The 26,824-nt window shown below is 60.2% G+C and overlaps 3 protein-coding genes across 3 annotated transcripts; 2 read left to right on the forward strand and 1 right to left on the reverse strand.

Moving 5' to 3' along the window:
- The first annotated feature begins 348 nt into the window (after positions 1–348).
- Positions 349–2,385, forward strand: LOC100913635 (olfactory receptor 3A2-like). The gene has a single exon (XM_031944520.1). The coding sequence runs from the start codon at positions 526–528 to the stop codon at positions 1,471–1,473; it is 948 nt and encodes a 315-aa protein (XP_031800380.1). The 5' UTR covers positions 349–525; the 3' UTR covers positions 1,474–2,385.
- A 450-nt stretch (positions 2,386–2,835) lies between these two features.
- On the forward strand, positions 2,836–8,913 carry ARAF (A-Raf proto-oncogene, serine/threonine kinase). Its single transcript, XM_012553421.3, has 15 exons — positions 2,836–2,963; positions 4,919–5,103; positions 5,244–5,347; positions 5,460–5,720; positions 5,908–6,009; positions 6,103–6,244; positions 6,504–6,531; positions 6,652–6,794; positions 6,946–7,148; positions 7,246–7,422; positions 7,588–7,634; positions 7,798–7,916; positions 8,004–8,135; positions 8,305–8,439; positions 8,531–8,913. Exons 2-15 carry the CDS (start codon positions 4,960–4,962, stop codon positions 8,666–8,668), a joined length of 1,875 nt encoding a protein of 624 aa, XP_012408875.1. The 5' UTR covers positions 2,836–2,963; positions 4,919–4,959; the 3' UTR covers positions 8,669–8,913.
- Positions 8,908–26,824, reverse strand: SYN1 (synapsin I). The gene is given in 13 exon segments (XM_031945244.1): positions 8,908–9,408; positions 9,623–10,232; positions 10,450–10,522; positions 10,683–10,823; positions 10,913–11,015; positions 11,379–11,453; positions 11,678–11,820; positions 12,114–12,176; positions 23,061–23,150; positions 23,252–23,405; positions 24,378–24,469; positions 24,609–24,666; positions 26,070–26,824. Coding segments are annotated over 13 exon segments (2,163 nt in total). The 5' UTR covers positions 26,489–26,824; the 3' UTR covers positions 8,908–9,266.

Genomic DNA, 26,824 nt, shown 5'->3' on the forward strand with positions numbered 1-26,824 from the left:
CAGGGTTGGACTTTAACCAGCACAAAAAGTGAGGACCCAGCTGACCACTGTGAGCGTCCTGGCTCCGTAGGACAAGGGCCCAGCAGCCTCGGGGCCTCCCTGCGCATCACCGGCTGCAGTTCTCGGTTTCAGAGAGAGGGAACATCATAGGATCAGTCCTACCCGTAGACATAAGCTGGGAATGGCCAGATTGGTAGATATTTGTGTTCATGAGCAAAGGAACATCTGGGCTCAGGTGAGTTCATGTAGGGAGCTGAGGCTCTGCAAGGTCTGCTTGATTCATTTTCCAAGACCATACATTGGTAGGGACAGTTAGATAGTGGAGAGATAGATAGATAGATAGATAGATAGATAGATGATAGAGCACCAGCACCAGTCAGGAGGACCCTAGTTTAAACCTGGCTCAGGCTTGTGGGGCAGAGTGACAATGGGGCCCAAGTCCGAGCTAACAACTCTACTGTCTCCCTCAGCCAACTCCCTCAGCCGTCTCCAGCTTCTGCCAGTGGCCCGGGAGGGAGCCCACCCATGGACCTACAACCTAGTTACAATGTGACATCGGTGACAGAGTTCATCTTGCTGGGGCTGACAGAGAGGTGGGAACTGCAGCCGGTCCTTTTCGCCGTCTTTCTCTTGGCCTACGCAGCCACGGTCGGTGGCAACATGGGCATCTTGGCTGCCATTTTGGTGGAGCCCAAGCTGCATACGCCCATGTACTTCTTTCTGGGGAATCTGTCGCTGTTAGATATCGGCTGTGTCAGCGTCACGGTGCCCCCAATGCTGGCGCGACTTCTATCCCACGAGCAGGCTGTCCCCTTTGCCGCCTGCCTCTCCCAGCTCTTCTTCTTCCACCTGCTGGCTGGAGTTGACTGCTTCCTACTGACCGCCATGGCCTATGACCGCTTCCTAGCCATCTGCCGCCCCCTCACCTATACAACTCGCATGGGCCGAGGAGTCCAGGGAGCACTCGTGGCTGCATCTTGGGCCTGCTCGCTCGGAAACGCGTTGACCCACACGGTGGCACTATCCACGCTGGACTTCTGCGGCCCCAATGTGGTGAACCACTTCTACTGCGACCTCCCCCCTCTCTTTCGCCTGGCCTGCTCCAGCACTCGCCTCAACGAGCTGCTGCTCTTCGCTCTGGGCGTGGTCATGGCCGGAGCCCCCACGGTCCTCATCGTCACTTCCTACCTGCACGTGGCGGCTGCCGTGCTGAGGATCCGCTCGGCAGAGGGCCGCAAGAAGGCCTTCTCCACCTGCAGCTCCCACCTGGCCGTGGTGGGCATCTTCTATGGGGCTGGCATCTTTAGCTACATGCGCCTGGGTTCCGTCGAGGCCTCAGACCAGAGCAAAGGGGTTGGGATCCTCAACACCGTCCTCAGTCCCATGCTCAACCCGCTCATTTACAGCCTCCGGAACCCAGACGTGCAGGGAGCCCTGCGCCGGGTTTTCACCGGCCGGAGAGTCTCGGCATGAGATGACCAGTGGTCCAGGCCCTTGCCTCCGGGATTACTGAGGTCTTTCCAAGGTCCTCTGTGGTCTCTCAGCTCTCTCCACGACAACAGGGGGCATCCGTTGCCCCTCAGCCCCCGGCAACCTAGGCCGCTAGCCCAAGTCTTTAGAGGGAAGCAGGAGTCTCCTAAGTCTTTGTGTAGCCCGAACGTTCTAGGAATGAGTAGTGTTTCCTGGCCTGGGGTAGCCCTGAGCCTAAGGGCCCCTTCCTCAGCAGTCCCTCCCTCCTCCCACAGTCAGCCCCCCCACTTTTCTCCTCTCTTTGGCCGGGAGCTGATGGGGCTAGATCTCAGCTCGAGGTGATGGAGGCCTTAGACTTTTTTCCCTCGCTAGTTTCCGAGGTTTCTCGTAGAGCTGCAGCCATCCTCTCGCTTGCCTTGGCGGGACCACGACGAAAGGCAAGGGCCGGCCCAGGCCGAGGTGTGCAAGCGTTAGGGAGCCCTTTCTGCTCCGGGCTTAGGGGGTCACCTCAGATAATTCCTCGGTATGCACGGCAGGGACAGAAAGAAGCCGTCCCCTCCCCTTCCCTCCTCCCCCATCTAAAGCGTCAGCCGCTTGAGGCTTCTTCCCTTGGACCTCCCTCTCCCCCCATTTCTCTCCTCAAACCAAAGCTAAGAAGAATGGGTGACAGCCAGAGCTTGAGCACGTGTCCCCGAGGAAAGACAGAGAGGAGTGAAAGAAGAGAAAGGGGGACAGAGGGGGACAGAAATGGGCAAAGGCGCTGGGAATGATGGAAAGAGGTGGGATCCTTCCTAGGACAGGCAGCTCACTCGAAGGCACTCATCCCGCCACACCCTTCACCTCTGTGGCGGGCTGCAGCCTGGCGGCCTCACCCCTCACCTCTCTCAACTTTCCCCCCAACTTTGTCCCGATCCGCTTAAAGAGCGAGATTTAGGGACACAATAAGAGCCCACCGCGAAGTGGGAGGAGGAAGAGGAGCGAGGACCCTGGCCAATCGTTGCGGGCATAGAAGGGGTGGGGGGAGAAATAGCCAATGATCACTCGGCAGAGGTGGGGCTCCCGGGATTGAGAAGGTGGAGAAAAGAAAGTAGCCGGGACGGGGGAGGGGGGGTAAGGGGAACCCTCCCTGCCAGCCAGTGAGCTGAGGGAAAACTGCGGCAGAAGTAGCCAATGTGCGCCCGGGGGAGGCGGGGCTCCAGGAGAGTAAGGGATTGAGAGTAAAGGGGTAAATCCCGCAGTGACCAATCAACGCTGTGAGCCTAAAAAGGAGGAAGCGTTCGCCAATGAGCAGGGAATTCTGGAGGAGCGGCGGCTCCTGCGATCAATAAGATTGTGGGTAGGGGCTTGGGCGGAGCCGAAACGGCCAATGGGATCTCGACGGGGGCAGACCTGACGGAATAGGGGCCTTGGGGCGGCCGTGGCCGGTTCCACCCTCCGGGAGAGGAAAGACGGGCCCCAAGATGGAGGAAGCTTCTGTGGCAGCACCGTGACAGGTAAGACGAAGCCAGGCCGAAGCCACGGTGACCGTTCTGTATTACTTCCTGTCTTGTCCCGGGGACCCCCCACCCCCTTCACGGAAAAAGAATGGAATCTCCCGTCGCTAGGAGGGGTAGCTGGGCGCAACGCGCAGGCGCGAATGGAAGGGGGAGGGGCACGAAGTTTGGTTCCTTTAAAGTGTCTGCCTGCTGGAGCCTGTGCTCCGGCCGTCCCGGGGTGGGGCTGTTTCCCACCTATCCCGACTCAGTTTTTCCCCTTCTTCCCCCCCCTACCATTTTTCTGTTTTTCATACTCATCTTCCTACACCCCCCCGCCTTTTCTGGAGCTTAGAAATCCCCAGCCAGTTTGAGGGGCTTCGTTTTTCCTGGTGACGAGAGCTTCCTAGTAATGGTTCTTGGAGATGTCTGACTAACCCCAACATCAAAGTTCCGTGAAGGGTTTTCCGAGATTTTCAGCCCCCCCCCACATTCTTAACGCCAGCTGCACCCCACCAAGTCGTTTCGAAAGGAAGGCTCGAGGACTCTGGGAGCACCTCTTAATTGTCTCGCTCGTTATTCCCACCCACCTGGAATCTGAGAACCACTTGAGTAGCCACTAGCTCCCCTTATAAGTGTTCAAGCTCACAAGGCTGACAATAGAATCCTGCAAAGACATGGGCACACACGCACAAGAGTGCACAGGCACATACTCCCCATCCCAAAACCCTGATTTACAATACACCCCTGGGTGGGGCTCCAGCCACGGCTAATGCCAAGATTTGCTCTTGCTGATGCTTCTGATTTTTGCCTCCTGTAGCTCTGCTCAGCAGGTGGTGCTTGGTTCTCTGAGACCTACTCACTGTGTGTCCACCTCCGTGTTCCTTTATTGATGTCCACAGTTCTGCCATTTTACATCAGATAGCACTCCTTGCCTTCCCCGGGGCCCAGCTTTAAACATTGATGCATATGAAGTGGCCACTCTGAAAGCCCTGCTTTGTCCTATGTTTACAACTGAAAGCATATGTGAAGAACTGGAGGGGCCACCGTTCCCCTGTACCTTTGAAAAATCTTTTTTGTATTCTTGGATCCCATAACTCCTGCTTGTCCCAAGAAAAGGGCTCTTAGGGTGCTGTGGAAATGTATCCCCCTTGCATTGATCAAACACGTCTCTATCTACAACCCCATACCAGGTTCTGGTGACTCGGTATTGTTTGCTTGCTTTCCTCCCCAGCACCTAGCCAGCGCCTCTTCTGCTTCTTCCTGTGTCGGCCCCACTCCTACCTCAGAGTTTTCCCCTGAAACCTGGGCTCCTTCACAAAAGATCCCTAAGGACTAGAATTAGAGGGACGATTGATGGAACCAGCTGTTTGGGGCAGGGCTTTCCCAAGAGAAGAGATGCACAGTTCTGCTTCCAGTGTGTAGAAAGTTCCACTCTCCTATCCCATCATCCTTGGCCCGCCGGCCATGCTTAGAAATCCACTATTCCCACTTCTATCAACCTCCTTTATAGTAACTAAAGATTTCTCCCCCTCCCCCAAGAATTTAAGATCTTCTCAGAAACTTAACACTCCCTAGCAGTGTGACCCTGGGCAACTTAACCCCAATTGCCTCAGCAACAAAAACAAAAACAAAAAAAGAATTTAAGATCTTCAAATCTTTCCCCATCCCAAATATTCTTAACCCCATAAATGGTAACACAAGACCTTGAGCCATCCCAACATCATTGCCGTTCTAATAGGCCTTGGCCGTCATAAGGGTCATAGAGCTAGAACTGGGGAGGAGGGGGAATCTAATTTCATCATTGACAAAAGAAGAAATAGAGGCAAGAAGAGGTGAAGTGACTTGCCCAAATCCACCCAGAGCCAGGATTTGAACCCAAGGCTTCCAACTGCAAAACCATCCCCCTTTCCACTTGTCCTCCCAGTAACGTATGGAGATCTACAGCCTTCCCCATCATCTTTGTCCCCCAACAGTGTCTATCCCCGCCTTTCGGGTCACTCGAGCTTGGGGGGACATGATGAGACGAGGCCCAACTGCCACCCCCGTAGGATCCTCCAGGAGCCTAACCGCAGCAGAAGATCCTGCTGCGACCCCTTCGAGCAGCAGTCGGGTAGGGGGCACTGTGAAGGTCTATCTGCCCAACCAGCAGCGTACAGTGGTGAGCGATCCAGCAGGGAAGGAATATCAGGGGTCCCGCCCAGGGAAGGGAGAGATTCCTAATCTGGGGAGCTGGACAAGGAGGGAGACTTGGGGAAAAAACCAATTACAACCATCTGGGGGAATCGGGGGGCCTGCTAGGTAACCGCCCGGGATGGAATGACCGTCTCCGACTCACTGGACAAGGCACTGAAGGTGCGGGGACTGAACCAAGACTGCTGTGCTGTCTATCACCTTGTACAGGGGTGAGCACCCTGTCTGTCCTCTCTTCTCCCAGCCCCTCCCCCCAGCCTCCGCCTCCTCCTCAGCCATCACTGATCCTTCCCTTTGTATGTCTCATCCCCTCGGGTCCCATAGCCGGAAGACAGCAACGGCCTGGGATGCAGCCATTGCTCCTTTGCATGGGGAAGAACTGACGGTCGAGGTCCGGGCTGATGTTCCACTCGCAGCTGCCCACAACTTTGCCCGGAAGACATTCCTGGCTCCCACCTTCTGCGACTTCTGCCGCCGCTTCCTCTTTCATGGCTTCCGCTGCCAGACATGTGGCTACAAGTTCCACCAACACTGCAGTGCCCGGGTCCCCACCGTCTGTGTTGACATGGCTACCGCCCGCCAACCGTGAGGCCTATGGTCTTTCCCAGTCCCCGGGATCGCCCCAAGAGTCCCCAGTGGCCTGGTTGCCTTTGTCCGTCAGCCTGCCCTCACCTGGGTTGGGGCGGGATCTCCCTCATCCCAGCTGGTCCTTCCTGGGGATTGCCCACCCTCTCCACCCTCCCTAAGGGGTCTCTTTAATTTTCTGCTTCAGTTGCTACCGCAGTGTCCAGGACTTGACTGGAGGCCCTGGTGCTCCTGAGCCCCAGTCTGGAGGCCAGGCTCTGTGTGAGTCCCACACCCCAAAGAGTCCCAGGTAAGGCCAGCAGATGGTCTGTGGAGGGAGGAACCTGATCCAGAGGCTTCCTCCTCCTCCTCCTCCTCCTCCTCCACTTCCCTTCCCCTCCAGGACACAAACACCAGCCTCCCACGGGGAGACTTTTGCTTTCCCTGGGTCTGGAGGCCCACCCCTCCAGAGGATCCGCTCTACATCCACACCCAATGTGCACATGATCAGCACCACGATGCCTGTGGACAGTAGGCTCGTACAGGTAGGGCCTTCAAGTGTGAGGGCGATCGATGCCTGTCAGGGGACGCTCAGTGACGGCTGTCCCTGGAACGCCTCCCGATGAGAACTCACCGAGGAGGTGGTCTGGGGGAGCTAGGCTTGGAGGGTCGGGGACCTGGGATGGGGGAGAGGGTCAAGAGGCCTGCCCTTGGCCTGAGAGAACTCGGAAGCTTTTAGGGCAAAAGAAGGCCCGGGGGTCCAAAGAAAAGGCTGACCTGTGCTCCCCCCGTTTGCTCCCACAGCAGGCAGCCCAGGCCTTCACTGCTGAAGGTGAGCATCCAAATCCCTTGATCCCAGCCCCTGCTGCCCCTCCTCCCCTCATCCTCTGGCCCAGGCCTTCCTTACTTCCATCTCTCTCTGGTTTCTTGTCTGTGTCCTTGCCTCTCCCAGGAACAGGTGGGGAAAGGACCCCCCAAAGCAGTCCTAGCCCCAGCCTTGTGTCCCCCCCTGGAAGGAAATCCCCACACCCCAAGTTTTCATCAGAGCCCCTTGAGCGCAAGTCCTCAGCTTCAGCTGATGATAAGAAGAAAGTGGTGAGCTGGGAAACACACACACACACACACACACACACACACACACACACACACACACACACGAGTCAGAGCTCTCAAGGAGGGAACAATGGGGGAAATACTGGGAGAATGGGAAGCTCACCGTCCCCCCTGTCCTATCCATGCCTCCCAGAAGTCCCTGGGTTACCGAGACTCAGGCTACTACTGGGAGGTGGCCCCAGGGGAGGTGCAGCTGCTGAAGAGGATCGGGACGGGCTCCTTTGGGACCGTGTTCCGTGGACGATGGCACGGAGACGTGGCCGTGAAGGTGCTAAAGGTGGCACAGCCCACGGCTGAGCAAGCACAGGCCTTCAAGAACGAGATGCAGGTCCTCAGGTGAGCGTGTGCACGGCGGCCGGCAGGGAGCACGAGCTGGCTTTGCACAAGCTGGCTTTGTGCAAGCGGGGGCTAACCGTCCCCCTCCCCCCCACAGGAAGACGCGCCACGTGAACATCCTTTTGTTCATGGGCTTCATGACAAGGCCCGACTTTGCCATCATCACCCAGTGGTGTGAGGGTTCCAGCCTCTACCACCACCTGCACGTGGCTGACACTCACTTTGACATGGTACAGCTCATTGACGTGGCGCGACAGACGGCTCAGGGCATGGAGTGAGTTCCTCCGAACCGGCCCTTGGCACGCGATGTTCACACGTGGCACAGCTCAGAGCCGTTTCATAAATCCTCCCCCCATCCCCCGGGCATAGACACGTATGTGTGTGTATGTGTTGCGCACGCCCCAGACAGGTCTTCCTCATAATCTGTGTCCTTCTACAGTTACCTCCATGCCAAGAACATCATTCACCGAGACCTCAAGTCCAACAGTATCCACCCGTGCTCCCTTGGAGGGCCGCTACAAAGGGATGGGGAGGTCTGCCAAGGCAGGCTGGGAAAGGCAGTGGGTCCTGGAGGTTTAGAGGCAGCAAGATGGAGGGGAGGGGTAGGGTGCCCAGAGAATACTGTCTGTGGCCTTTGACAAGGATGTAGATATCTTCCTACACGAGGGACTGACGGTGAAGATCGGAGACTTTGGGCTGGCCACTGTCAAGACTAGGTGGAGTGGCGCCCAGCAAGTGGAACAGCCCACTGGCTCTGTGCTCTGGATGGTGAGGCTGGGGGCTGGGAGGAGGGGGAGCGGCCACCGAGAAGGCAGGCCAGCCCGCTCACCCAGGCCCTCCCCCCGGACTCCACAGGCCTCTGAAGTGATCCGCATGCAGGACAAGAACCCCTACAGCTTCCAGTCTGACGTCTATGCCTATGGCGTCGTTCTCTATGAGCTCATGAGTGGCAGTCTTCCCTATAGCCACATCAACAACAGAGATCAGGTGGATACTCCCTCCCCTTCCTTCCTCCCGCCTTCCCGGGACCCTCGTTCTGGTCCTGCCTGACCCTCCCTCATGCAGCTCCTCCTTGGCTGGAGAACTTCCTTCTGGGGTCCTGCCAGGGTAGGACCGCCCCTAGTGATCCGATGCCCACCCCCTGCTCTGGTTCCAGATCATCTTCATGGTGGGCAGAGGCTATCTGTCGCCAGACCTCACCAAGGTGTCCAACAACTGCCCCAAAGCCATGAAGAAGCTGCTGGCCGACTGTCTGCGCTTCCAGCGGGAAGAGCGGCCCCTCTTTCCTGAGGTCAGAAGCCACCTCCTGGGGGGGCTTTGGGCTGGGCCAGGCCTCCTGAAAGCTGGGGCCCCAACCCTTGCCCGTTTCCTCCCCCTCCCAGATCCTGGTCACCATAGAGCTGCTGCAACGGGTGCTGCCTAAGATCGAGCGCAGCGCATCGGAACCGTCGCTGCACCGGGCTCAGACGGAGGAGCTGCCTTCGTCCCTGCTGGGAGCCCTGCGCCTCTTTGGGCCGTAGAGGCCCTGGCCAGCCCCAAGGCGGGATCCAGGGGCCCCAGGTTCCGTTCCCCCGCTTCCCTGGACCTGGCAGTGACGGCTGCAGTTTGCCCAGCTCCCGGCGGCCTCGGGTGGGGGTGGGGGGGGTGAAGCCGAGGTTCAAAGGCCAGAGGGGAGGAAGGAAACCCCCGCACCCCTTCTCCTGTGCCTGCTTTCCCACCACCCCCTCCCCCCCAAGAAGCACAGGAGGCTGCCCAGCTCTCGCTTTGATCACTTAATCACGTTTCTTGACTCTTCTGTGGTCAGAGTAACAGATGGGGGGGGGGGGGGGGGGGGGGGGGGGCCACTACAGCGTCACTGCGCGCATCACAGGCTTCACGAGAAACTCCAACACACGCCAAGCGGCGGCACGAGGGTCACGGGCAGGCACACGGACGGCACACTGACACGCACGCGCACAAGGGGGAGAGAGGAAGGAGCGCCCCGGCCGAGGGCACTGGGAGTGCTCGGTGATTTGCATATTTAAAGACACAGCCATCCCGGGTGCTGAGGGGGCCTTGGAGGCCTGGGGGGGGGAGGGGGAATCACACCTCGGGGGGAAGGGGGCAGGGGGTGGGGAATCAGTCGGAGAAGAGGCTCGCGAAGGATTTCCTCAGGCTGCGGATGGTCTCGGCCTTCACCTCGTCCTGGCTAAGGCTGGGCCGGGGCGGGGCCTGGGCCGGGTCTGGAAGGTTGAAGGTATTGGTCAGAGACTGGGATTTGCTGAAGAGAAACAAGGCGGGCGGAGGGAGGGAGGAGGGGACGGGGGCGGGACGAGACCGGGAGGAGGAGGGGGAGGAGAAGGAGGAGAAGGAGGAGGAGGAGGGAGAGAAACACAGAGTTACCGCGGGGCGGGGACCCGGGCTGGCCCCGCTCCGGCCCGCTCACGCCCCGCCCATAGGAGGCCCCGCCCCCCGGCCAGAGGCCCCGCCCTTACTTCAGCTGCGGGGCCGCGGCCGGCGCGTCCTGACTCGGCTTCTGGGCGAGCTGGGGTTTGGGCTGCCCGGGCCCGGCGGGGGAGCGGCCCTGGCCCTGGCCCTGGGTGCTGGGCCGCGGCTGCTGTGTGGTAGGTGGCCCGGAGACCGGGCCGGGGCGGCCGGCCTGGGGGCCCGCCTGGCTCAGCTGCCGGGTGGGGCCCGCGGGCGGCCCGGGCGGCGCTCGCTGCGGAGCCCTCTGCGGGCCCCCGGCTGCCTGGCCCCGAGCGGGTCCGGCCTGGCGCGGCTGCGGCTGCGGGGACTGGCTACCCTGGCGCGGGCCCTGGGTGGCCGCGGCAGGTTGCGGCGGCTGCGGAGGTTGCGGGGGCGGCTGCGGCTGCGGCGACTGCGCTGGCTGCGGGGCGCGCGCCTGCGGGGCGGCCCCCGAACCCGCCGGACGCGGCTGGCGGCCGGAGCCCGACGGTGCCTGCCCGCTGGGGCTGGGGAGGCGCGGCTGCGCCGCCACGGCCGCCTGAGGGCCCAGGCCCTGGAGCGGCTGGCCCTGAGGCGGGGGGCGCTGCTGGGAAGGAGGGCCGTGGCGCTGAGGTCCGGGCCCGGGCTGCTGGGGGCCCCCTGCGAGGGGAAACACACGCACATGCGCTTTACCCGGAGCTACCCAAACCCGACCCTCCTCTCTTCCCCTCCTCCCGTCATTCCTCCCCTCTCTCCCAGGAGAAAGCCCCTCACACTGAGCCTCTCCAGCCTCGGATGGTCACCCAGCACCTCCAAGGGAAACCCTTCCCCTTGATGAAAGCCCGCCACCCTCCGGGAAGGCCCTCGCTTTACTTACCCTGGGGCGGGGGGCGCTGCTGAGCTGGAGGTCCCGCCTGGCGACCCCCAGCCTGTGCCCCTGGGGATGGAGCCTGCAGAGAAAGCGGGAGGGGTGTGGTCCTCAAACCCTGTGTCCAGAACACACACACACACACACACACTCTCACACTCACACTCATGCACACACAAGCCACTACCGCTCCCCCTCCCCCTCCCCCTCCCCCCTCGGCCAAAGAGCCATTCGGGGCTGACCTGAGAGTGCGCTCCACGGCCAGGAGAAGCCTCCCGGGGCCTAGGCAGGGCCAAGCCCATCTTGTTAACCACGAGCTCCACGATCAGCTGCTTGTCCTCATCCTGATGATCCCCGATGAGTGGCATGGAGGAGCCCACCACCTGGGGGGGGGGGAGGGAAAGGCTCAGAATGGGGGGAGAACAAGGAGATATGCCCAGTTCATGGGGGGAGAAGTGGGGGGAAAGCTGACCTCGATGATGTGGTCTCGCCCATCCTTGCCATGCAAGGCCTCCACTGCGCAGATGTCCAGGCCCCCAAAGATCTCGGAGCACGTGTCCACCCACAGCTTGTACCTGTGAACAAAGGCCGGAGGTGTCCCAAAAGCACACAGCGGGCCACTTGTAGAATACCTTAAGGGGGAGGGGCTGGCATCACTGGGGGACAGCTCCCAGGTTAGAGCCTGGCCTGCCATCTGGTCTAACTTTGCTCCTTTGCCTTCTCCCTCCTCACCCCAGGCACTGCCCAAGCAGATGCAGTATCTTCCCCACAGTCTGGGTTCCCCACATTTGAAGGGCTGGCACATCTCCCTGCGGGGCTTCTGCAGTCTCAGGGTCCCGGGTTCTAAGCATGGTTTTTCTGTGGGCCTGGTGTACTAATGGGTTGCTCCTCCCCAGGCCCCTTTCCCAGCCTGGCAGATCTCCCCTCACTGGCCCCACCTGTCAGACATGGCAATTTGCTCCAGCATGGCCGAGCCCGTGTTGGTTTTCCAGTTCCCAGACACCGAGGTCCTCCTGGGAGGAGAGCAAAGAAACAATTCAGGGCAGGCTGTGTTAAGCTGGTTTGGGGGAGGGCAGGGGCTCACTAGTACCCCAAAGCGGTAATGAGACCAACCTGGGATGAGGACCCCAATATGGAAGGCCAGCTCACCACGTGACACCGCCCCCCCCCCCCATCCAAGTAGGCTATATGGGAAGAGACAAGCTGCAATGGGCCCCAGCCAGTGCCTCAGGCTCACATGTAGGCCTTGTAGCTGTGGCCAATCTTCTGCACCCGGACATCATACTTGGCGTCGATGAAGGGCTCTGCGGTGGCGTAGGTCTTGGTCAGCGCCACCACACTGGCGATGTCCTGGAAGTCATACTGGTTCTCTACTTTCACCTGCGGGCCAAGGTTGGGAGACCAGGGTCAAGGCCTGTTGGAGCTGGGCCCCGTGGGCAGAAAAGTACGCAAGAGAACTCAGAAAGCTCTTGCCCAAGCCCAGCCAGACTCGTTCCGGAATACCCTTTGGTGGGATGTCCCCAGAACCCGACGGTCTCCCTCAGAGACCTCTGGGAAGAGGGAAAGCACGGCCTCAAGGCATCCCGGTGAAACCTGGGCCACTGCTGGGCTTATCTGGGCAGAGGCTTCGGGGACCCGCCAGGCCTCGGTGATAGAGCGGGAAGGAGACTCACCTTGCCCATTCCTGAATGAGCATGGCCCATCTTCACCACTACGGGGTACCTGGCTGTGGTGAGCTGGCAGAAAGGGACAATGGTCCGATTAGTCTCGTCCTGCTCTGCTCTTGCTTTCCTTCCTTCTCAGCCCTCCCCCCTGCCCCCCAGTTATCACCCAACTCCTCCCCCCCCCAAGTAATGAATTCGGTTCTGCAACTTGACGCATTTGCGATCTTGAGCAAATTTGCCCAGAGCTTCCAGCTTCCGCATCTGCACAATGAGGGGGCGGGTCTGCTGGGCTCACTCGGTTCCAGGTCATCGATGATCCGGCTCTGCCCTTGGCTCCCATCCTCCCTCTGTACTCGACGTGCTGATTCTCCCCCGACGGACCAGAACTGGGCCCTTGGGGGAGGGTCAGCCCCCAGGGGAGGCGGCCAGTCCCAATGAGTTTGGGGGAGGAGGAAGAACAGAGGTGCCAGAAACCACGGGCCCGGCCACCTTGGCTGGACAAGTGAGGAGAGCCAGAGTTTGCTCGTAAGAGCACTTGCCCAAGGTCACATCCACTAAATGGCTCAGATGGCGCTCCAGCCCAGATTGGCTAATAGCTGCCCGGGGATCCTCCCTCTGGCTCCCACCCACACCCAAGCTTTTCCAGCTAGCGGGTGGGGGAGGCTGCCGACTGATGAGTAGCAACTTCCAGAAAAGAGAAAGTTGGTTTTCCCACAGAGGAAGCCGGTAAGTGAGTGAGGAGTGACTGCCACCGCAGCTCTGACCTGACCCAGGCTCAGCCACAAAGAAAAATGCCCGAAGGCTCAGCTCGGCCCCACCCAGCAGCTGAAACAACAGCCAAGGATGGCCGCCGGGCCAGGGCCGGCTGACACGCAGAAGCGCACTCACTTACACGCCGGCACGCACACACACCAGCACGCACACACACCGGCACGCACATCCTCGAGTGCCCAGAAGAGCAAACGGCCCTCCTGCCTTCCCATCAGAACTGGGCTGATGGGAAAAGGAGGAGGCTGCTGCCGAACCACTCCCGGGAAGTGCTGGGTGAAGAAGAGCTTTCAGGCCCCGTTAGGGGCGGCCACACCCCAAGAAAGTCCCCTCTTTTGCCCCACTTGTCTCACTTGAACACGTTTCCCTTTCAGGGTCGCGTCCTGGCTCGGCCACTGGGGGTGTGACCTCGGGGGACCGCCATCCGTGGCGGGAGGCAGGGGAAGCGGACTGTGCACGGTCACAGACCAGCTCGTTCACCCTCTCTTTCCTCATCTGTCACCGCATCGATGCCAAGGTCGTGTTCCCTTTAAGCCTCTATTACGCAGGTTGCACTGGCACATTCGGAGGTTCTGGCCTATGAAGGCTCCGCCAAAGGGCCCTCTGGGATCCTCTGATCCACGGCCTTCGTTTTCCTCTTAGGGGTCGAGCTTGGCCCCCCTCTGTGTCCCCATCATTTAGGGCCCGGCTCCCAAGAAACGGGTAATGTGTGCCGAGGGCTCAGGCCCCTCAGAGGCAGGATTCAAACCCCACTGCCTCCTGTTCCCAGTGTGACTTGGAGGCCCGTTTGTTCAAAAAACCATAGGCTCGATTTGGTCTACTTTCACCTTACAGAGGAGGAAACTGAGGAACATGAGAAGCAACGCCTCGTCTGAGGTCTTTTGTTCAGGGTCCCAGGCTGGGGAGGAAGCCAGTGGTCCTGACTGAAGGCAGAGTTCCCTTGGAGTTTGAGCTCTTTCTTTCCCAGCGCCAAGTGTACCCCCTGGGTACAGCCCAGCAGCCCCAGCTCCCTGCAGCAGAAGAGCCTCCCGGGAGCGGGGAGCCGGGACTCTGCAATCCCTTCTCTGACGAGAGCTTGATTTAGCCTCTGCCCGTGGCATGCCCCGATGAGAAGAGGCACTAAGACAACAAAAGGGGAGCACGGGGGACCCAGCTCTGAAAAACTATTGGACTGGAAGGCAGAGGACCCGAGTTCAAATGCGGTTCTGTTACTTACTAGTTCTTTCCTTGTTTCTCTGGGTTTCCTCAGTTTCCTTATTTTTAAACTGAGGATACTGGACCGGACAGATGCCCCCCAAGCTCTAAATCCAAGATCCCGTGAAACAGCAATGGGAGGACAGGTACAGGGAGGTGAAAAGAGAGGAAGCACAAGGAGATGAGAAGAGGGAGCACAGAAATAAGGGAAGAAGTGAAAGGAAAGGCAATAAACGTGCAGAGAAGGGACACGAGTGAGAAACCCTAGTGAGGGGGGAGGGAAAGGGAGGAGAGGAGATGAAAGAAGGGAGGGAGGGGAAGAGAGGAAAGAACAGATGAAATGAAAGAAGGGAGGGAGGGGAAGAGAGGAAAGGACAGGAGATGAAAGAAGGGAGGGAGGGGAAGAGAGGAAAGGACAGGAGATGAAAGAAGGGAGGAAGGGGAAGAGAGAAAAGGACAGGAGATGAAAGAAGGGAGGGAGGGGAAGAGAGGAAAGGACAGGAGATGAAAGAAGAGGGGAGGAGAGGAGGCAGGGTGAGACCAAGGACACTGGCCTCGGGAAACACAAAGGGGGGGGTGAGATCTGGAAGTTGGGAAGTTGTTCCCAACACTGCGTCAATGTGATGCAACTTGCTGGCTGACTGGAAACTCCCTTCCCCTTTCCTCTCTTCTACAGCCTGATGTCTGAGTCCCAAGATGTTCCTGGAGAGTCAGAGGGTCTGACTTGGAATCCCAGCTTTGGGACCACCCATTGTCCCGCAACAATCCTTTGAGCCGGAGGGTTTGACAGATAAGGAAACTGAGGCTCAGGAAGGCCAATGACTTAACTGCAGTCATACGGCTAATAAGTAAGCATGAGATGGGATCGAGCCCAGATTTCCTCAATGCCTGGAGAACGCTCACCTTCCAGGGACCTCAGTTTCCTCTTGTGTCAAATGAAGGGGTTGGACCAAACGATCTCTAAATCCAGGACCTACAGTCATTCTGGGCACGATCACTACTTTTGACTACATTCTCATGATGCTCTAGGGTTTGTGCTCATCACTGAGAGGGGAAGAAACTGGAGGGGGGGGGGGGAAGGGTAGTCCAAGGTGTGTGTGACAGAAACGGGGTCTGAACCCAGGTCTTCAAGCTCCAAATCCAGCGTTCATGGCACGACGCCAAGCTTTTCCTCGCACGGGGCTGGGGACTGGCCAGACAGGGCTACACCCTACCCTGAAACTTGGGTCTCTTGACAGCAGGAAACCCCCCACCCCAGTCTCTGAGGATTGCAGCCCCTCCTGCCTCTGCCTGGGCAGGAACCCTCAAGGTTCCAGGCCAGGCTCCCAGTGTCCCCTGCCCTGTGGAGGAAGGGCCCTCACTCGAGACTTGCCCGGCCTAGTCCTGGTCTCTAGATACAATAATAAAAACAAGAATCAGAATAATAACTCAAAGGAGATAGTTTGCAAAGCACCTCACACGGTGCCCTGCGGATGTCGGGCCCCACTGCGCGCTGCTTCCTGACCTGCCCTCCGCCCAGAAAGACCGACTTAGTGCCAGCATGTCAGCAAAGTGCCTTGGCTGGCTTTGGGGGCTGTTCTCCAGCTACTCCAGCCTGGGGTCTGCCCTCTGCAAAAGGTCAAGTTCAAGGGGGTAGTTCACACAGAACCAGAATGGGCCACTTGGCCATCTTCCTCAAAGTGGGGGTGGAGGGATGTCAACACCCTATATTGGGAGCCACCTGTCAAGGCCTTGACCATGGATGGGCTCCCAGGCGGGGCAGGTTCTCGCTCTGAGTCTCTCTGTGTGTGTGTTTCTCTGTGTCTGTTTCTCTCTCACACTGTGGCCATCTCTCCACCTGTCTTCCTTCCTCCTCTCTCTCTCTGTTTTGCTCTTGTCTCTCTGTCTCTGTCATCTTTCTTTTCTGTCTCTCTTTTGTTTCTCTGTCTGTCTGGCTCTGTGTCTGGCCCTTCCCTCTTGTTGGGCCATTCTGGTTCTGCCTTTATTTGGCCCTTCCTTCCCCTTGTTTCTTCTTGTTTTGTTCTTCCCTTCCCTTGCCTTCCCCGTTTTGTTTTTTTCTTTTTTTCTTTCTTCTTTTTCTTCTTCTTCTTCTTTCTTCTTCTTCTTCTTCTTCTCTCTCTCTCCTCCACCCTTCCCTTCCCTCTGCCTCCTCCCAGGACTCCTCCAAGGCAGGTAGCCACCTCTTTCCGAAGGCCTTCCCTGAGTCTGGCCCCTCACTAGCAGGATCTCCCCGGGAGCAGGCCCAGTTCTGGTTTGACTTGGTGCACAGCAGGCCCTCCCTAAACACCCCTCCTGGTCCCATCCTCTGCAGGCATTTGTCCAGAGACCCTGGATAGTCTCAGGGGAGAAACACCTCGTGGGATGGGCGAGCGCCCCGCCCCTTGCTCTCCTAAATCAGTGACTCTGACCCCGTCCACAAGCAATCAAGATGAGGGCCACCATTGACTATGGCTGTGAGGATGGAGGGGGGGGGGGGGCAGTCCCACGGTGTGCCAAGCTCCCAGACTCCTCCGAGCCCTTCCTTATCTGTGCATTGGAGGGAATAACACATGGAGCCCCTCCCCCCCAGGATAGACTGTTCCTGAGATCAAAAGAGACCAGCCTATAAGTGGGCAAACTCCCGGCCCATCCAATACAAACATCCCCGGCTGAGGCTTTTGGATCGTCCTCTACCATGGAGAACCATTTGCCAAAGTGGATCCTGCTAGTACAGAATCAGGGCCGGGGGGGCCCCCCCCCCCCCAAAAGGCCCCCCTTTTTGGGGCCCCTTGGGGGGGGCCCCCCGGGGGGGTTTCCCCCTTTTCCCCCCCTTGGGTTGGGGAAAAGGGGCCCCCCCCCCCCCCCCCTTTTCCCCCCGGGGCCCAAACCCAAAAACCCCCAAAAAAGGGGGCCCCTTTTTTTTCCCCCCCCCCCCGGGGTTTTCCCCCCTTTTTCCCCCCCGGGGCCCCCAACCCCGGGGGGGCCCCCCTTTTTGGGGTTTTGGGGGGCCCCAAAGGGGGTTTTTCCCGCCCCAAAAAGGGGGGCCCCCCCCTTTTGGCCTTCCCCCCGGCCCCCCGGGGCCCCGGGGGGTTTTCCCCGTGGGGCCAAGGGAACCCGGGGCCCCTGGGGGCCCCGGGGGGGGGGGGGGGGGGGCCCGGCCCCCCCAAAGGGGCCCCCCCGGGGGGGAAAGGGGCCCCCCTTTTTTAAGGGGCCCGGGGGGGAAACCCCCGGGGGGCAAACTTGGGGGGGGGGGGAATGGGGAAAAGGGGGTTTTAAAATTTTTTTCCCGGTTTTTGGTTTGGGGGCCCCCCCCTTTTTTTTGGGCCCCAAAATTTTTCCTTTTCCCCCCCTTTTTTTTCCCAAGGGGGCAGGGGTTTTTGGCCCGGGGCCCCCCCCCTTTCCCAAAAGGGGGGGGGGGGTTTTGGGGGGGTTAAACCCCCCCCAAAAAAAAAAAGGGGGCCGGCCCGGGAAAAGGGGGGGGTGGGGGAAAAAAAAAGGGGGGGGGGGGGAAAAAGGGGAAGGGGGCCGGGGAAAAAAAAAGGGGGGGAAAAAAAGGGGAAAGGGGTTAAAAAGGGGGAAACCGGGGAGGGGGGGAAAAGGGGGGAAAAAGGGGGAAAGGGGGAAAAGGGGAAAAAAGGGGAAAGGGTTTTTTGGGGGGGAAAAGGAGGAACAGGGGGGGAGGCCCAAAAAAACCCAATAAGGGGGGGGGGGGGGGGGGAAAAAAGGGGAAAGGAGGGGAGGAAGGGAGGGGGGGGAAAAAGGGGGGGGGAAGGAAAAAGGGGGGAAAAATTTTGGGGTTGGGTGGGGAAAAGGGGGGGGGGGGGGGAAAAACAAGGGGGACGGGGGGGGAGGGGAAAGGGGGGGGAGGGGTTGGGGGGGGGGGGGGGGGAAAGGGGGGGGGGGGGAAAAGGGGGAAGGGGGGGAAAGGGGGAAAAAATTTTGGGGGGAAAGGGTTTGGGAAAACTCCAAAAGGGGCCCCCCCCCCAGGGCCCGGGGGGGGGGGGGCCCGGGGGGGGGGGGGGGGGGGGGTTAGGGGGCCCCCAAACCCCAGGGGGGCCGGGGCCCCGGGGGGGGGGCTTCCCCCCGGGGGCAGGGGGGGGGGGGGGGGGGGGCCCGGGGGGGGGGGGGGGGGCCCCAAACCCCCCCCCCCTTTGGGGGGCCCCCCCCCCCCCCCCCCCCCCCCCCCCCGGGGGGGGCCCGCCCCCCCTTCCCCCCCCCCCCCCCCCCTTTGGGGCCCCGGCCGGGCCCTTCCCCTCCCCCCCCTTTTAAAAATTGGGGGTCCCCCCGGGCCCCGGCCCCCCCCTCCCACCCGGCCCCGGGGCCCTTGGGGGGGGGGGGGGGGACCCCCCGGGGTTTTCCCCCGGGGGCCCCGGGCCCCCCCCCCGGGGGCCCCCGGGGGAACCCGCCCCCCCCCCGGGGGTTTCCCCCGGGGCCCCCCCCCCCCCCCCCCCCCCTTGGGGCCCTTTGGGGCCCCCGGGGAAACCCCCCCCCCCCCCAAAATTCCGGGCCCCCCGGGGGGTTTCCCCCCGGGCCCGGAGGGGGGCCCCCCCGGGGCCCGGGCGCCCCCCCCCCCCCTTCCCCGGGAAATCCCCCCCCCCCGGGGGGAAAAGGGGGGGGGGGGGCCCCCCCCCTTCCCCCCCCCCGGGCCCCCCCCCAAACCCCGGGGGGGAAAAAAAGGGGAAACCAAAGGGGGGCCCCCCGGGCGGGTCCCCGGCCCCCCGGGGGGGGGCCCGGGGGGGTTTGGGGGGGGGGAAAAAAGGGGGGGGCCCCCCCCCCCCCCCGGGGCCCGGGAAACCCTGGCTTTTAACCCGGGAGGAAAGCCCCCCCAACCCCCAAAGAAAACCCTGGCCCCTCCCTCCTCCCTCCCGGGCCTCCCACCCCGGAGTCCTTTGGTTGCCTAGCAACAGGGCCCAAGGGGGGCAAAGGGGGAGGGAGGAGACCCCAAATTCCCTCCGGGCCCGGGACCCATCCCTGGGCTTCCTTGGTCGGGGGAACAAAGGGGAAAGGGAGGGACCGGCTCCGGAGGGGGAATTAAGCCTGCGCGGCCTTCCTCGGGGGCCTGGGCCCATTTCCCCCCAGGACGGCCCACAGGGACGGGAGCTTCCTCCCCCCCACCTTCCGGTGGGAAAGCCCTGAGCCAAGCCGGAAAGCCCCAGCCCAGCCAAGGCTTCGAAAAGGGCCCCTCCCCCCTGCCCTTTGGAGGCCCTTTGGGCGCCGGGCCAGGGGAAGGGGCGGGGGGTGGGGCCCTTCGCCCTCCCGGGCTGCCTCCATCCGGCCTGCCTGGTGCCCGGCAAAAGGGGGGGGACCTGCCTGGGAAGGGGAATTGCCACTGATTGGCCCCTCGGGGAGGGTTCCCACCCCCCCTGCCAAGCCCTCAAGGAACGGCCGTGCTCCCCTGAAATTCCCTGAACCTTGGAGGTGGAGCCCAGGCCCGAACTGGGCCCTCAGGGGCCCCTACCCACCCCTGCCTCCCGTGAAATGAGGCCCCGGGAAAACCGGAGGGAAACAAGCCAATGGTTTCTGGTTGCCTTTTGGAGGAGACGGATGGAATGGGGCAGAAGGTGTGGAGACAAGAAATTGGGGAAGAGGACCAAAGAAGAGCCCGAATTGGGGCCGAGGGCCAGAGGACCGGAGTTGGAAGGACCCAATTTGGTTTAAGAAAGAGACCAGAAATAAAGAGAAAAAGCGGGAAGGGCCAAGTGGAAGAGACAGAAAGGGATAGAGAAAGAGAAGAAATAGGAAGGAGAAGAGGAAGAGACAAGAGAAAAGGAAAAGAGACAAAGAAAGGAAGGAAGAGATAGGAAGAGAAAAAGGGAAGAGAAAGAGAAGACAGGAAGAGAAGAGAGAAAAGGGAGAGAAGGAAGAGACAGAAAAGACAAGAGAGAAGAGGGAAAGAGGAAAGGGACAGGGAGAAAGAAGAGACAGGAAAAGAGACAGGAAAGGGCCAGAAGAGATAGGAAGAACAGAAAGGGGAAGAGAAAGAGAGGAGAGGAAGAGACAGGAGGAAAGGACAAGAGACAAGAAAAAGACAAAGAGACAAAGGACAGAAAAGAGACAGAAACGGACAGGAAGAAAGAGACGGAAAAGAGAGAAGGGAAGACAAGAGACAGAAAATAAAGAGAAAAGAAAGAGACAGAAAGGGCCAGAGACAAGAGTCAGAGCTAGGAAGAGACAGAGACAGAGACAAGAGAGAGACAGGAAGAGGTTAGAGACAGGGCCAGAGATAGGAAGAGACAGAAAGGGACAGAGACAAGAAGAAGAGACAGAAAGACAAGAGAGAAAGGGAGAGAAAGGAAGAGACAGAAGGGGACAGAGACAAGAGAGAGAAGGGGAAGAGAGTGGGAAGAGAAAGAAGGGACAGACAAAGAGAAGGGAAAGGAAAGAGAAAGGGACAGAAACGGAATAAGACAAAGAGAGAAACCGGAAATATAAAGGGAAGAGATAAAGGGAAGATAAGGGAGAAGAGATTATAAAGAGACAAAGAGAGACAGAGACAGAAAGGGCCAGAGACAAGAGTCAGAGCTAGGAAGAGACAGAGACAGAGACAAGAGAGAGACAGGAAGAGCCAGAGAGACAGGGCCAGAGATAGGAAGAGACAGAAAGGGACAGAGACAAGAGACAGAGCTAGGAAGAGACAGAGACAGAGACAAGAGAGAGACAGGAAGAGACAGAGACAAGAGAGAGACAGAGAGAAAGGGACAGAGACAAGAGAGAGACAGGAAGAGACAGAGAGAAAGGGCCAGAGATAGGAAGAGACAGAAGGGGACAGAGACAAGAGAGAGAGAGGAAGAGACAGAGAGAAAGGGACAGAGATAAGAAGAGACAGACAAAGAGACAGCGACAGGAAGAGACAGAGACAGAAACGGACAGAGACAAGAGACGGAGCTAGGAAGAGACAGGATGGGATAGAGACAAGAGACAGAGATATAAAGAGACAAAGAGACAGAGACAGAAAGGGCCAGAGCTAGGAAGAGACAGAAAGGGACAGAGACAAGAGAGAGAGAGGAAGAGACAGAGAGAAAGGGACAGAGATAAGAAGAGACAGACAAAGAGACAGCGACAGGAAGAGACAGAGACAGAAAGGGACAGAGACAAGAGACGGAGCTAGGAAGAGACAGGATGGGATAGAGACAAGAGACAGAGATATAAAGAGACAAAGAGACAGAGACAGAAAGGGCCAGAGATAGGAAGAGACAGAAAGGGACAGAGACAAGAGAGAGACAGGAAGAGACAGAGAGAAAGGGCCAGAGATAGGAAGAGACAGAAGGGGACAGAGACAAGAGAGAGAGAGGAAGAGACAGAAAGGGGACAGAGATAAGAAGAGAAGACAAAGAGACAGTGACAGGAAGAGACAGAGACAGAGCTAGGAAGAGACAGGATGGGATAGAGACAAGAGACAGAGATATAAAGAGACAAAGAGACAGAGACAGAAAGGGCCAGAGATAGGAAGAGACAGAAAGGGACAGAGACAAGAGTCAGAGCGAGGAAGAAACAGAGACAAGAGAGAGACAGGAAGAGACAGAGAGAAAGGGCCAGAGATAGGAAGAGACAGAAAGGGACAGAGACAAGAGAGAGACAGGAAGAGACAGAGAAAGGGCCAGAGATAGGAAGAGACAGAAAGGGACAGAGACAAGAGACAGAGAGGAAGAGACAGAGACAAGAGAGAGACAGGAAGAGACAGAGAGAAAGGGCCAGAGAAGGAAGAGAACAGGAAAAGGGACAGAGACAAAAGGAGAGAAGGAAGGAACAGGAGAGAAAGGGCCAGAGATAGGAAGAGACAGAAAGGAAAGAGACAAGAGACAGAGAGGAAGAGACAGAGAGAAAGGGACAGAGATAAGAAGAGACAAAGAGACAGCGACAGGAAGAGACAGAGACGGAAAGGGACAGAGATAGAAAAAGACAGACAGAAGGGAAGAGACAGAGACACACAGAGATGCATGAACAAGTATGTCTACATCGTTCTCCTGCCTCCTACCTGTCTCTGGCCTCCTTTGGACTAAACCTTTGGGCTACAGTACTGGTATCCCATTTTAAAGATAAGAAAACTGAGGTTCAGAGAAATGATAACTGGCTGAGCCTTTAAATTTGGTCTTCCCCGATTCCAAAGACACACCTTGTGGCCTTGGCTGCAAGTCCTCCTCACTTCTCAACTAGCAGGATATCAGGCTTAGGAGCTGGAAGGGCCATTTTAGAGGGTAAGGAAACTGAGGCTCAGCGAAAAGAAGAGAGGACCAGTGTCATCCAGCAGCAGAGCCCGGCTCGGCCTTCATAACACAATCTCAGAGTGAGAAAGGACACTAGCGAGCATCTGGTCCAATCCTCTCATTTTAGAGAGGAAGAAAAATGAGACTGGGTGGAAGTGACTTGCCCAGGATCACATGGCCTAGTCTCTGGTTTGAACCGGCCCCTTAACTCTAGTACAACATCACAGTTCCCTCCAGCTGTGACTACCTCAAATCCCCCAATTCAGATCAAGTAAAACTCCTCACCCTGACATTAAAGCCTTGCACAAATCTGCCTCCCAGCTCCCTTCCTGGTCCAGGTTTCTATTTGCTCCCATCTAGGTAGCAGCTTCCCAGCTGTTCCCCAAACCGCACACCCCATCTCCCATCTCCACACATTTGCTGAGGTTGTGCCCCTTGCCCGGCATGGGCTCCTCCTAGAATCCCTAGCTTCCTAGGGTGGGCAGTTCAGGCGACCCCTCTTCCTGTTCCCCTGCAAGAGATTCTCTTTCTCCTTCCCTTTCTCTTTCTCCCCCAAATTGACTTATTCACAAACACCTTGTGGTTCGTGGTGGAACATTAGGAGAGGGGCCATTTCATCGTCTTTAGCCCCAGAACGCTACAAAGGGCCAAACAGAGGCTCCGTGAGCCCAACCGAGGTGTGGCAAGCGCCGTCCAACGTGGCTGAGTGCCTTGGCCACCCTCACACCCAGAGTGATGCTGCAGCCTCGTGGGCACAGACCGCTCGGAGGCCGTGGCAGGAGGCCGCCCACCCCTGCCCGGGTGCACTCACCATCTCCTTGTGATTGGGATAGTAGGTCTGGTCGATGAGGGGAAACTCCTCCGCCCCCAGCTTCTTGTGTAGCCGGACCATCTGGGCAAACTGGATGGGGACAGGGGGGGAGAAAGGACAGTGAGGGGGAAAGGGCCCTGCCCGGCCAGGCCCACCGCCCCGGGGCTGGCCATACAAGTGGGGGCACCTACCACCCAGGGCTTTGTCTAAGTTGTCCACGAGTGCAGGGAATTCACGCTGGGGATGCCTGCGTACTGCAGCCCGATGACCAGGCTCCGGTAGTCTCCATTCCGGGCCATGCTGAAGGCGTGCTGGCGGATCAGCACGAAGTCGGGCTTCAGGGACCTAGAGGAGGAGGTGGGGAGGAGGGATGGGAGGAGGAAGAGGAGGAAAGGAGGAGGAGGAGGAAGAAAGAGAAGAAAAAAAGGGAGGGGACAGAGGAGGAAGAGGACAGAAGGGAGGAGGGAGGGGAGGAGGAGGAAGAAAGAGGAGAGAAAGAGAAGGGTGAGGAGGACAGAAGGGAGGATGAGGGAGGGGAAGGAGAGGAGGAGAAGATGGAGGGAAGGAGGAGGAAGGGAAGAGAAGGAGGGAGGGAAGGAGGGCAGAGAGGAAGAAGAGGGAGGGAAAGGAGAGGAGGAGGAGAACAGAAGGGAAGAGGGAGGGGAAGAGGAGGAGGAGAAGGAGTAAGGAGAGAGAGGAAGAGGAAGATGGAAGGAAGGAGAGGAGAGGGGAGGGAGATGAGGGAAGAGGAACAGGAGAGAGGAGAAGGGAATGGAGGGAAAGAGAAGGAAAGGAACACAGAAAAAAAGAGGAGGAGGAGGGGAAGGAGGAGGAGGGAAGGAGAAGGGGAGAGAAGGAGGAGGGAATAAAGGGAAGGAGAAGGAAAGGAACACAGAAAGGAAAAGGAGGGGGGGAGAGGAGGAAGAGGAAAGAAAGGAGGGGAATGAGGAGGAAGAAGAAGGAAAGGAAAAGGGGAGGGAGGAAGAAAGAATAGGAGGGGAGGAGGAGGAGGAGGGAGAGGAGGAGAGGAAGAAAGAATAGGAGGGGGAGGAGGGAGGAGGAGGGAGAGAAGGAGGGGAAGAAAGAATAGGAGGGGGAGGAGGAGGAGGAGGGAGGAGGAGGGGGAAGAAAGAATAGGAGGGGGAGGAGGAAGCTTGAATTGAGCACCATTTTCCCAAAAGCTGCATCCCTCTGGCTTGCTGTCCCCAGGGGGCTCCCTGAGGCTCGCTCTGTGCTGGGCAGTTTGGAACCTGAAGGCAAACCTGTGGGCCTTGGGAGAGAAAGCTGCTCCCTGTGCTCAGGGCCCCCCCCACTCACCGAACCACCTTCACTCCGTTGCGGATCACCTCCATGTCCACGGAGAAGCTGCCGTTGGCGTGGGCCACCAGGTTCAGATGGGAGAATTCAGCCTGGGAAGCATGGGGGGAGGGGGGGGGCTCAGGGGGGCCGGCCTGCACCGGGTCCAGCCCCACCCGGCCCCTGCCTCCCAGCCCTGCTCTCCCTCCTAAGCTTCCCTGCCTACTTGGCCCGAGGGGGCCCGGGACCCACCTGCTCCACCTTGATGTCGATCTCCCCATGGATCTTCTTCCCCTTGAAGTACTTGGCCCTGGGGAGGGAGGAAGGAAAGCGGGGGTCGTTTCCCTCCGAGCAAGGCCAGGAAAGGCCGCTGAGGCCCCTCCTTCATCCCTGGCCCTGGGGGGAAACCAGCCCTTGGGGGGGGGGGCTCGCCCTCGGCTGGGGGCGGGGCCTGGGAGGGCCCAGCAAAGCTGGGGAGGCAAAGGGCCCTTCTCCTGCCCCCGCCTCCTTGGAAGGGACCGTTTCCAGGCTGGGAGGGAGACTGCAGGTTCTGGTGTAAAGGCACCTGCCGCGGCCCGACCACCACCTCGAGGGCAGGGGCCGGCTCGGAGCTCAGTTCCCTCCCTGCACCCCTCAGACAACTGCGCTCGATTGTACAGGACCGGATGGGGGAGGGGGCTGCAGGAAGCTTCCAGGCCGAATCTAATGGCCACGGGGCAGGGACGAGCCCCCCCCCCCCCCAGCTTCCGCCCCCTCCGCCTCATCTAGGCTGGCAGCAGTCGGGGAGCGCCAGGGCTGCGGGGAGCGCTTTGGCTGTGAGCATGCGTCTGTCAGGCTGGGGGGAGGGGGCTGGCCCCGTGCAGGTGGCATCTGGGTGTGTGTCTCCGAAGCCAGCCCTGGGGGAGGAGAAGCCTGGGCTCGGGAAGGGGACAGGGCTCCTGCCTCCAGGGGGGGGGGGGAGTCTCGAGTTCCAGGAGGGGGAGGGGGATTCTGGGCTGCGGGAGGGGGAGGGGAGAGAGATGACGAAGCAATTTCCTCTCTGCTGCCTCTCCACCCACACTGGGAAGCCTGATGCAATCCAAGCTCCCCCTCCCCAAAGCCAACAGGCCCGGAGCGGCCCTTCCGAGGGCAGCAGCCCTGGCGCCGCATTCTCTTCCCCCGTAGGAAAAAAAGAGGCTGCAGTGCGCGGGGAATTCTCCCGACACAGGGGACTCCCGGGCGGGGGGGGGGGGGCCCTTCCTCCCCCAAAGCAGGCCTAGACCCCCTTTAATCGGAGGCGCTTCCCGCGGGCCCGGGCCGCAGAGGGAGGGCGCTGCCTCAACGCGGGGTGGAGCCGCATCCCGATGCTGAGCCTCGGGCCCCAGAGACCCAGACACGCACGCCTCACCGAGCGCGAGCTGAGGGGGCGGGGGGGAGGCGGGGGGAGGGGGAGCCTCCGAGCTAGGCTGCAGTGCGTGCTAACCACTGAGCCCTCCGGGCCTAGTCCTGCGCTCAGCCGCCCAACCAGCCGCCCCCGCCTCAGAATAAACTGGGGCCGCCCCGGGGAAAGACACTAGCTGTCGGGGGAGGAGGAAGGTGCGCTCCACAGGTGATCCGAGAGAGGGAGACCCGCAGGAAAGCGGGTGCAGAGGCGGGCCCGGTCGCCCGCGGGGAGGGGGTGGGGCGAGGCCGGGTAGGGTAGGAGGTAGGGACCGCGCTGGAAAAGCGTCTCACCAATCCGTGGGCCCCTCGTCGATCACCAGCAGGGTCTTGCTGCCCCGGCTGGAGCCCCCGGAGCCCCCGGCCACGCCCCCCACCTGCTCGCTGAAGGTGGCCGCGGCCGCCGCCGTGGTCTGCTTGACTGCGTTGGACAGCGACGAGAAGAAGCCGCCGGCGCCGCCCCCGCCCAGCCCGGAGCCGGAGCCGGGGCCCGGGCCGGGGCCGGGGCCGGGGCTGGGGCCGGGGCCGGGGCTGGGCGCGGCCGCAGGCAGGGGTCGCTCGGCGGGCGACACGCTGCCCGAGCCAGCCGAAGGGGGCGCCGGGCCGCCGGGTGGGGGCGGGGGCGGCTGAGGCCGCTGCAGATCCGTCATGTAGCCGTTGGGCAGGTTGGCCATGAAGTTGCTGTCGGACAGGCGGCGCCGGAGGTAATTCATGGCGCCGGTCGGGGGACCGACGGCCGCCGGAGACAGCAGCGCCCGCCTCACTGACCGACAGCGGGAGGCAGGGACGGAGACGGAGAGAGAAGCCGGGAGGGACGCGGGCGAGGATGGAGGCGAGCAGGGATGGAGGCGGCCTCGCGGCCCGCCAGCGCCGAGGCTCCGAGGCCCAAGCAGGCGGCTCTCCGACCCTCTGCCTGGCGCAAGGGGCGAGCCAGCGTCGGGGACTCCAGCTCAGCAGCGAGTGCGGCGGCTCCTGCCGAGCCCTGGAGCCGACTGAGCGCAGCGCCGCAACATCGACGCACTGCCCGCCCGCCCGCCCGCTCCCTCCTT

This window comes from Sarcophilus harrisii, chromosome X (genome assembly GCF_902635505.1).
Source record: "Sarcophilus harrisii chromosome X, mSarHar1.11, whole genome shotgun sequence".
Lineage (NCBI taxonomy): Eukaryota > Metazoa > Chordata > Mammalia > Dasyuromorphia > Dasyuridae > Sarcophilus > Sarcophilus harrisii.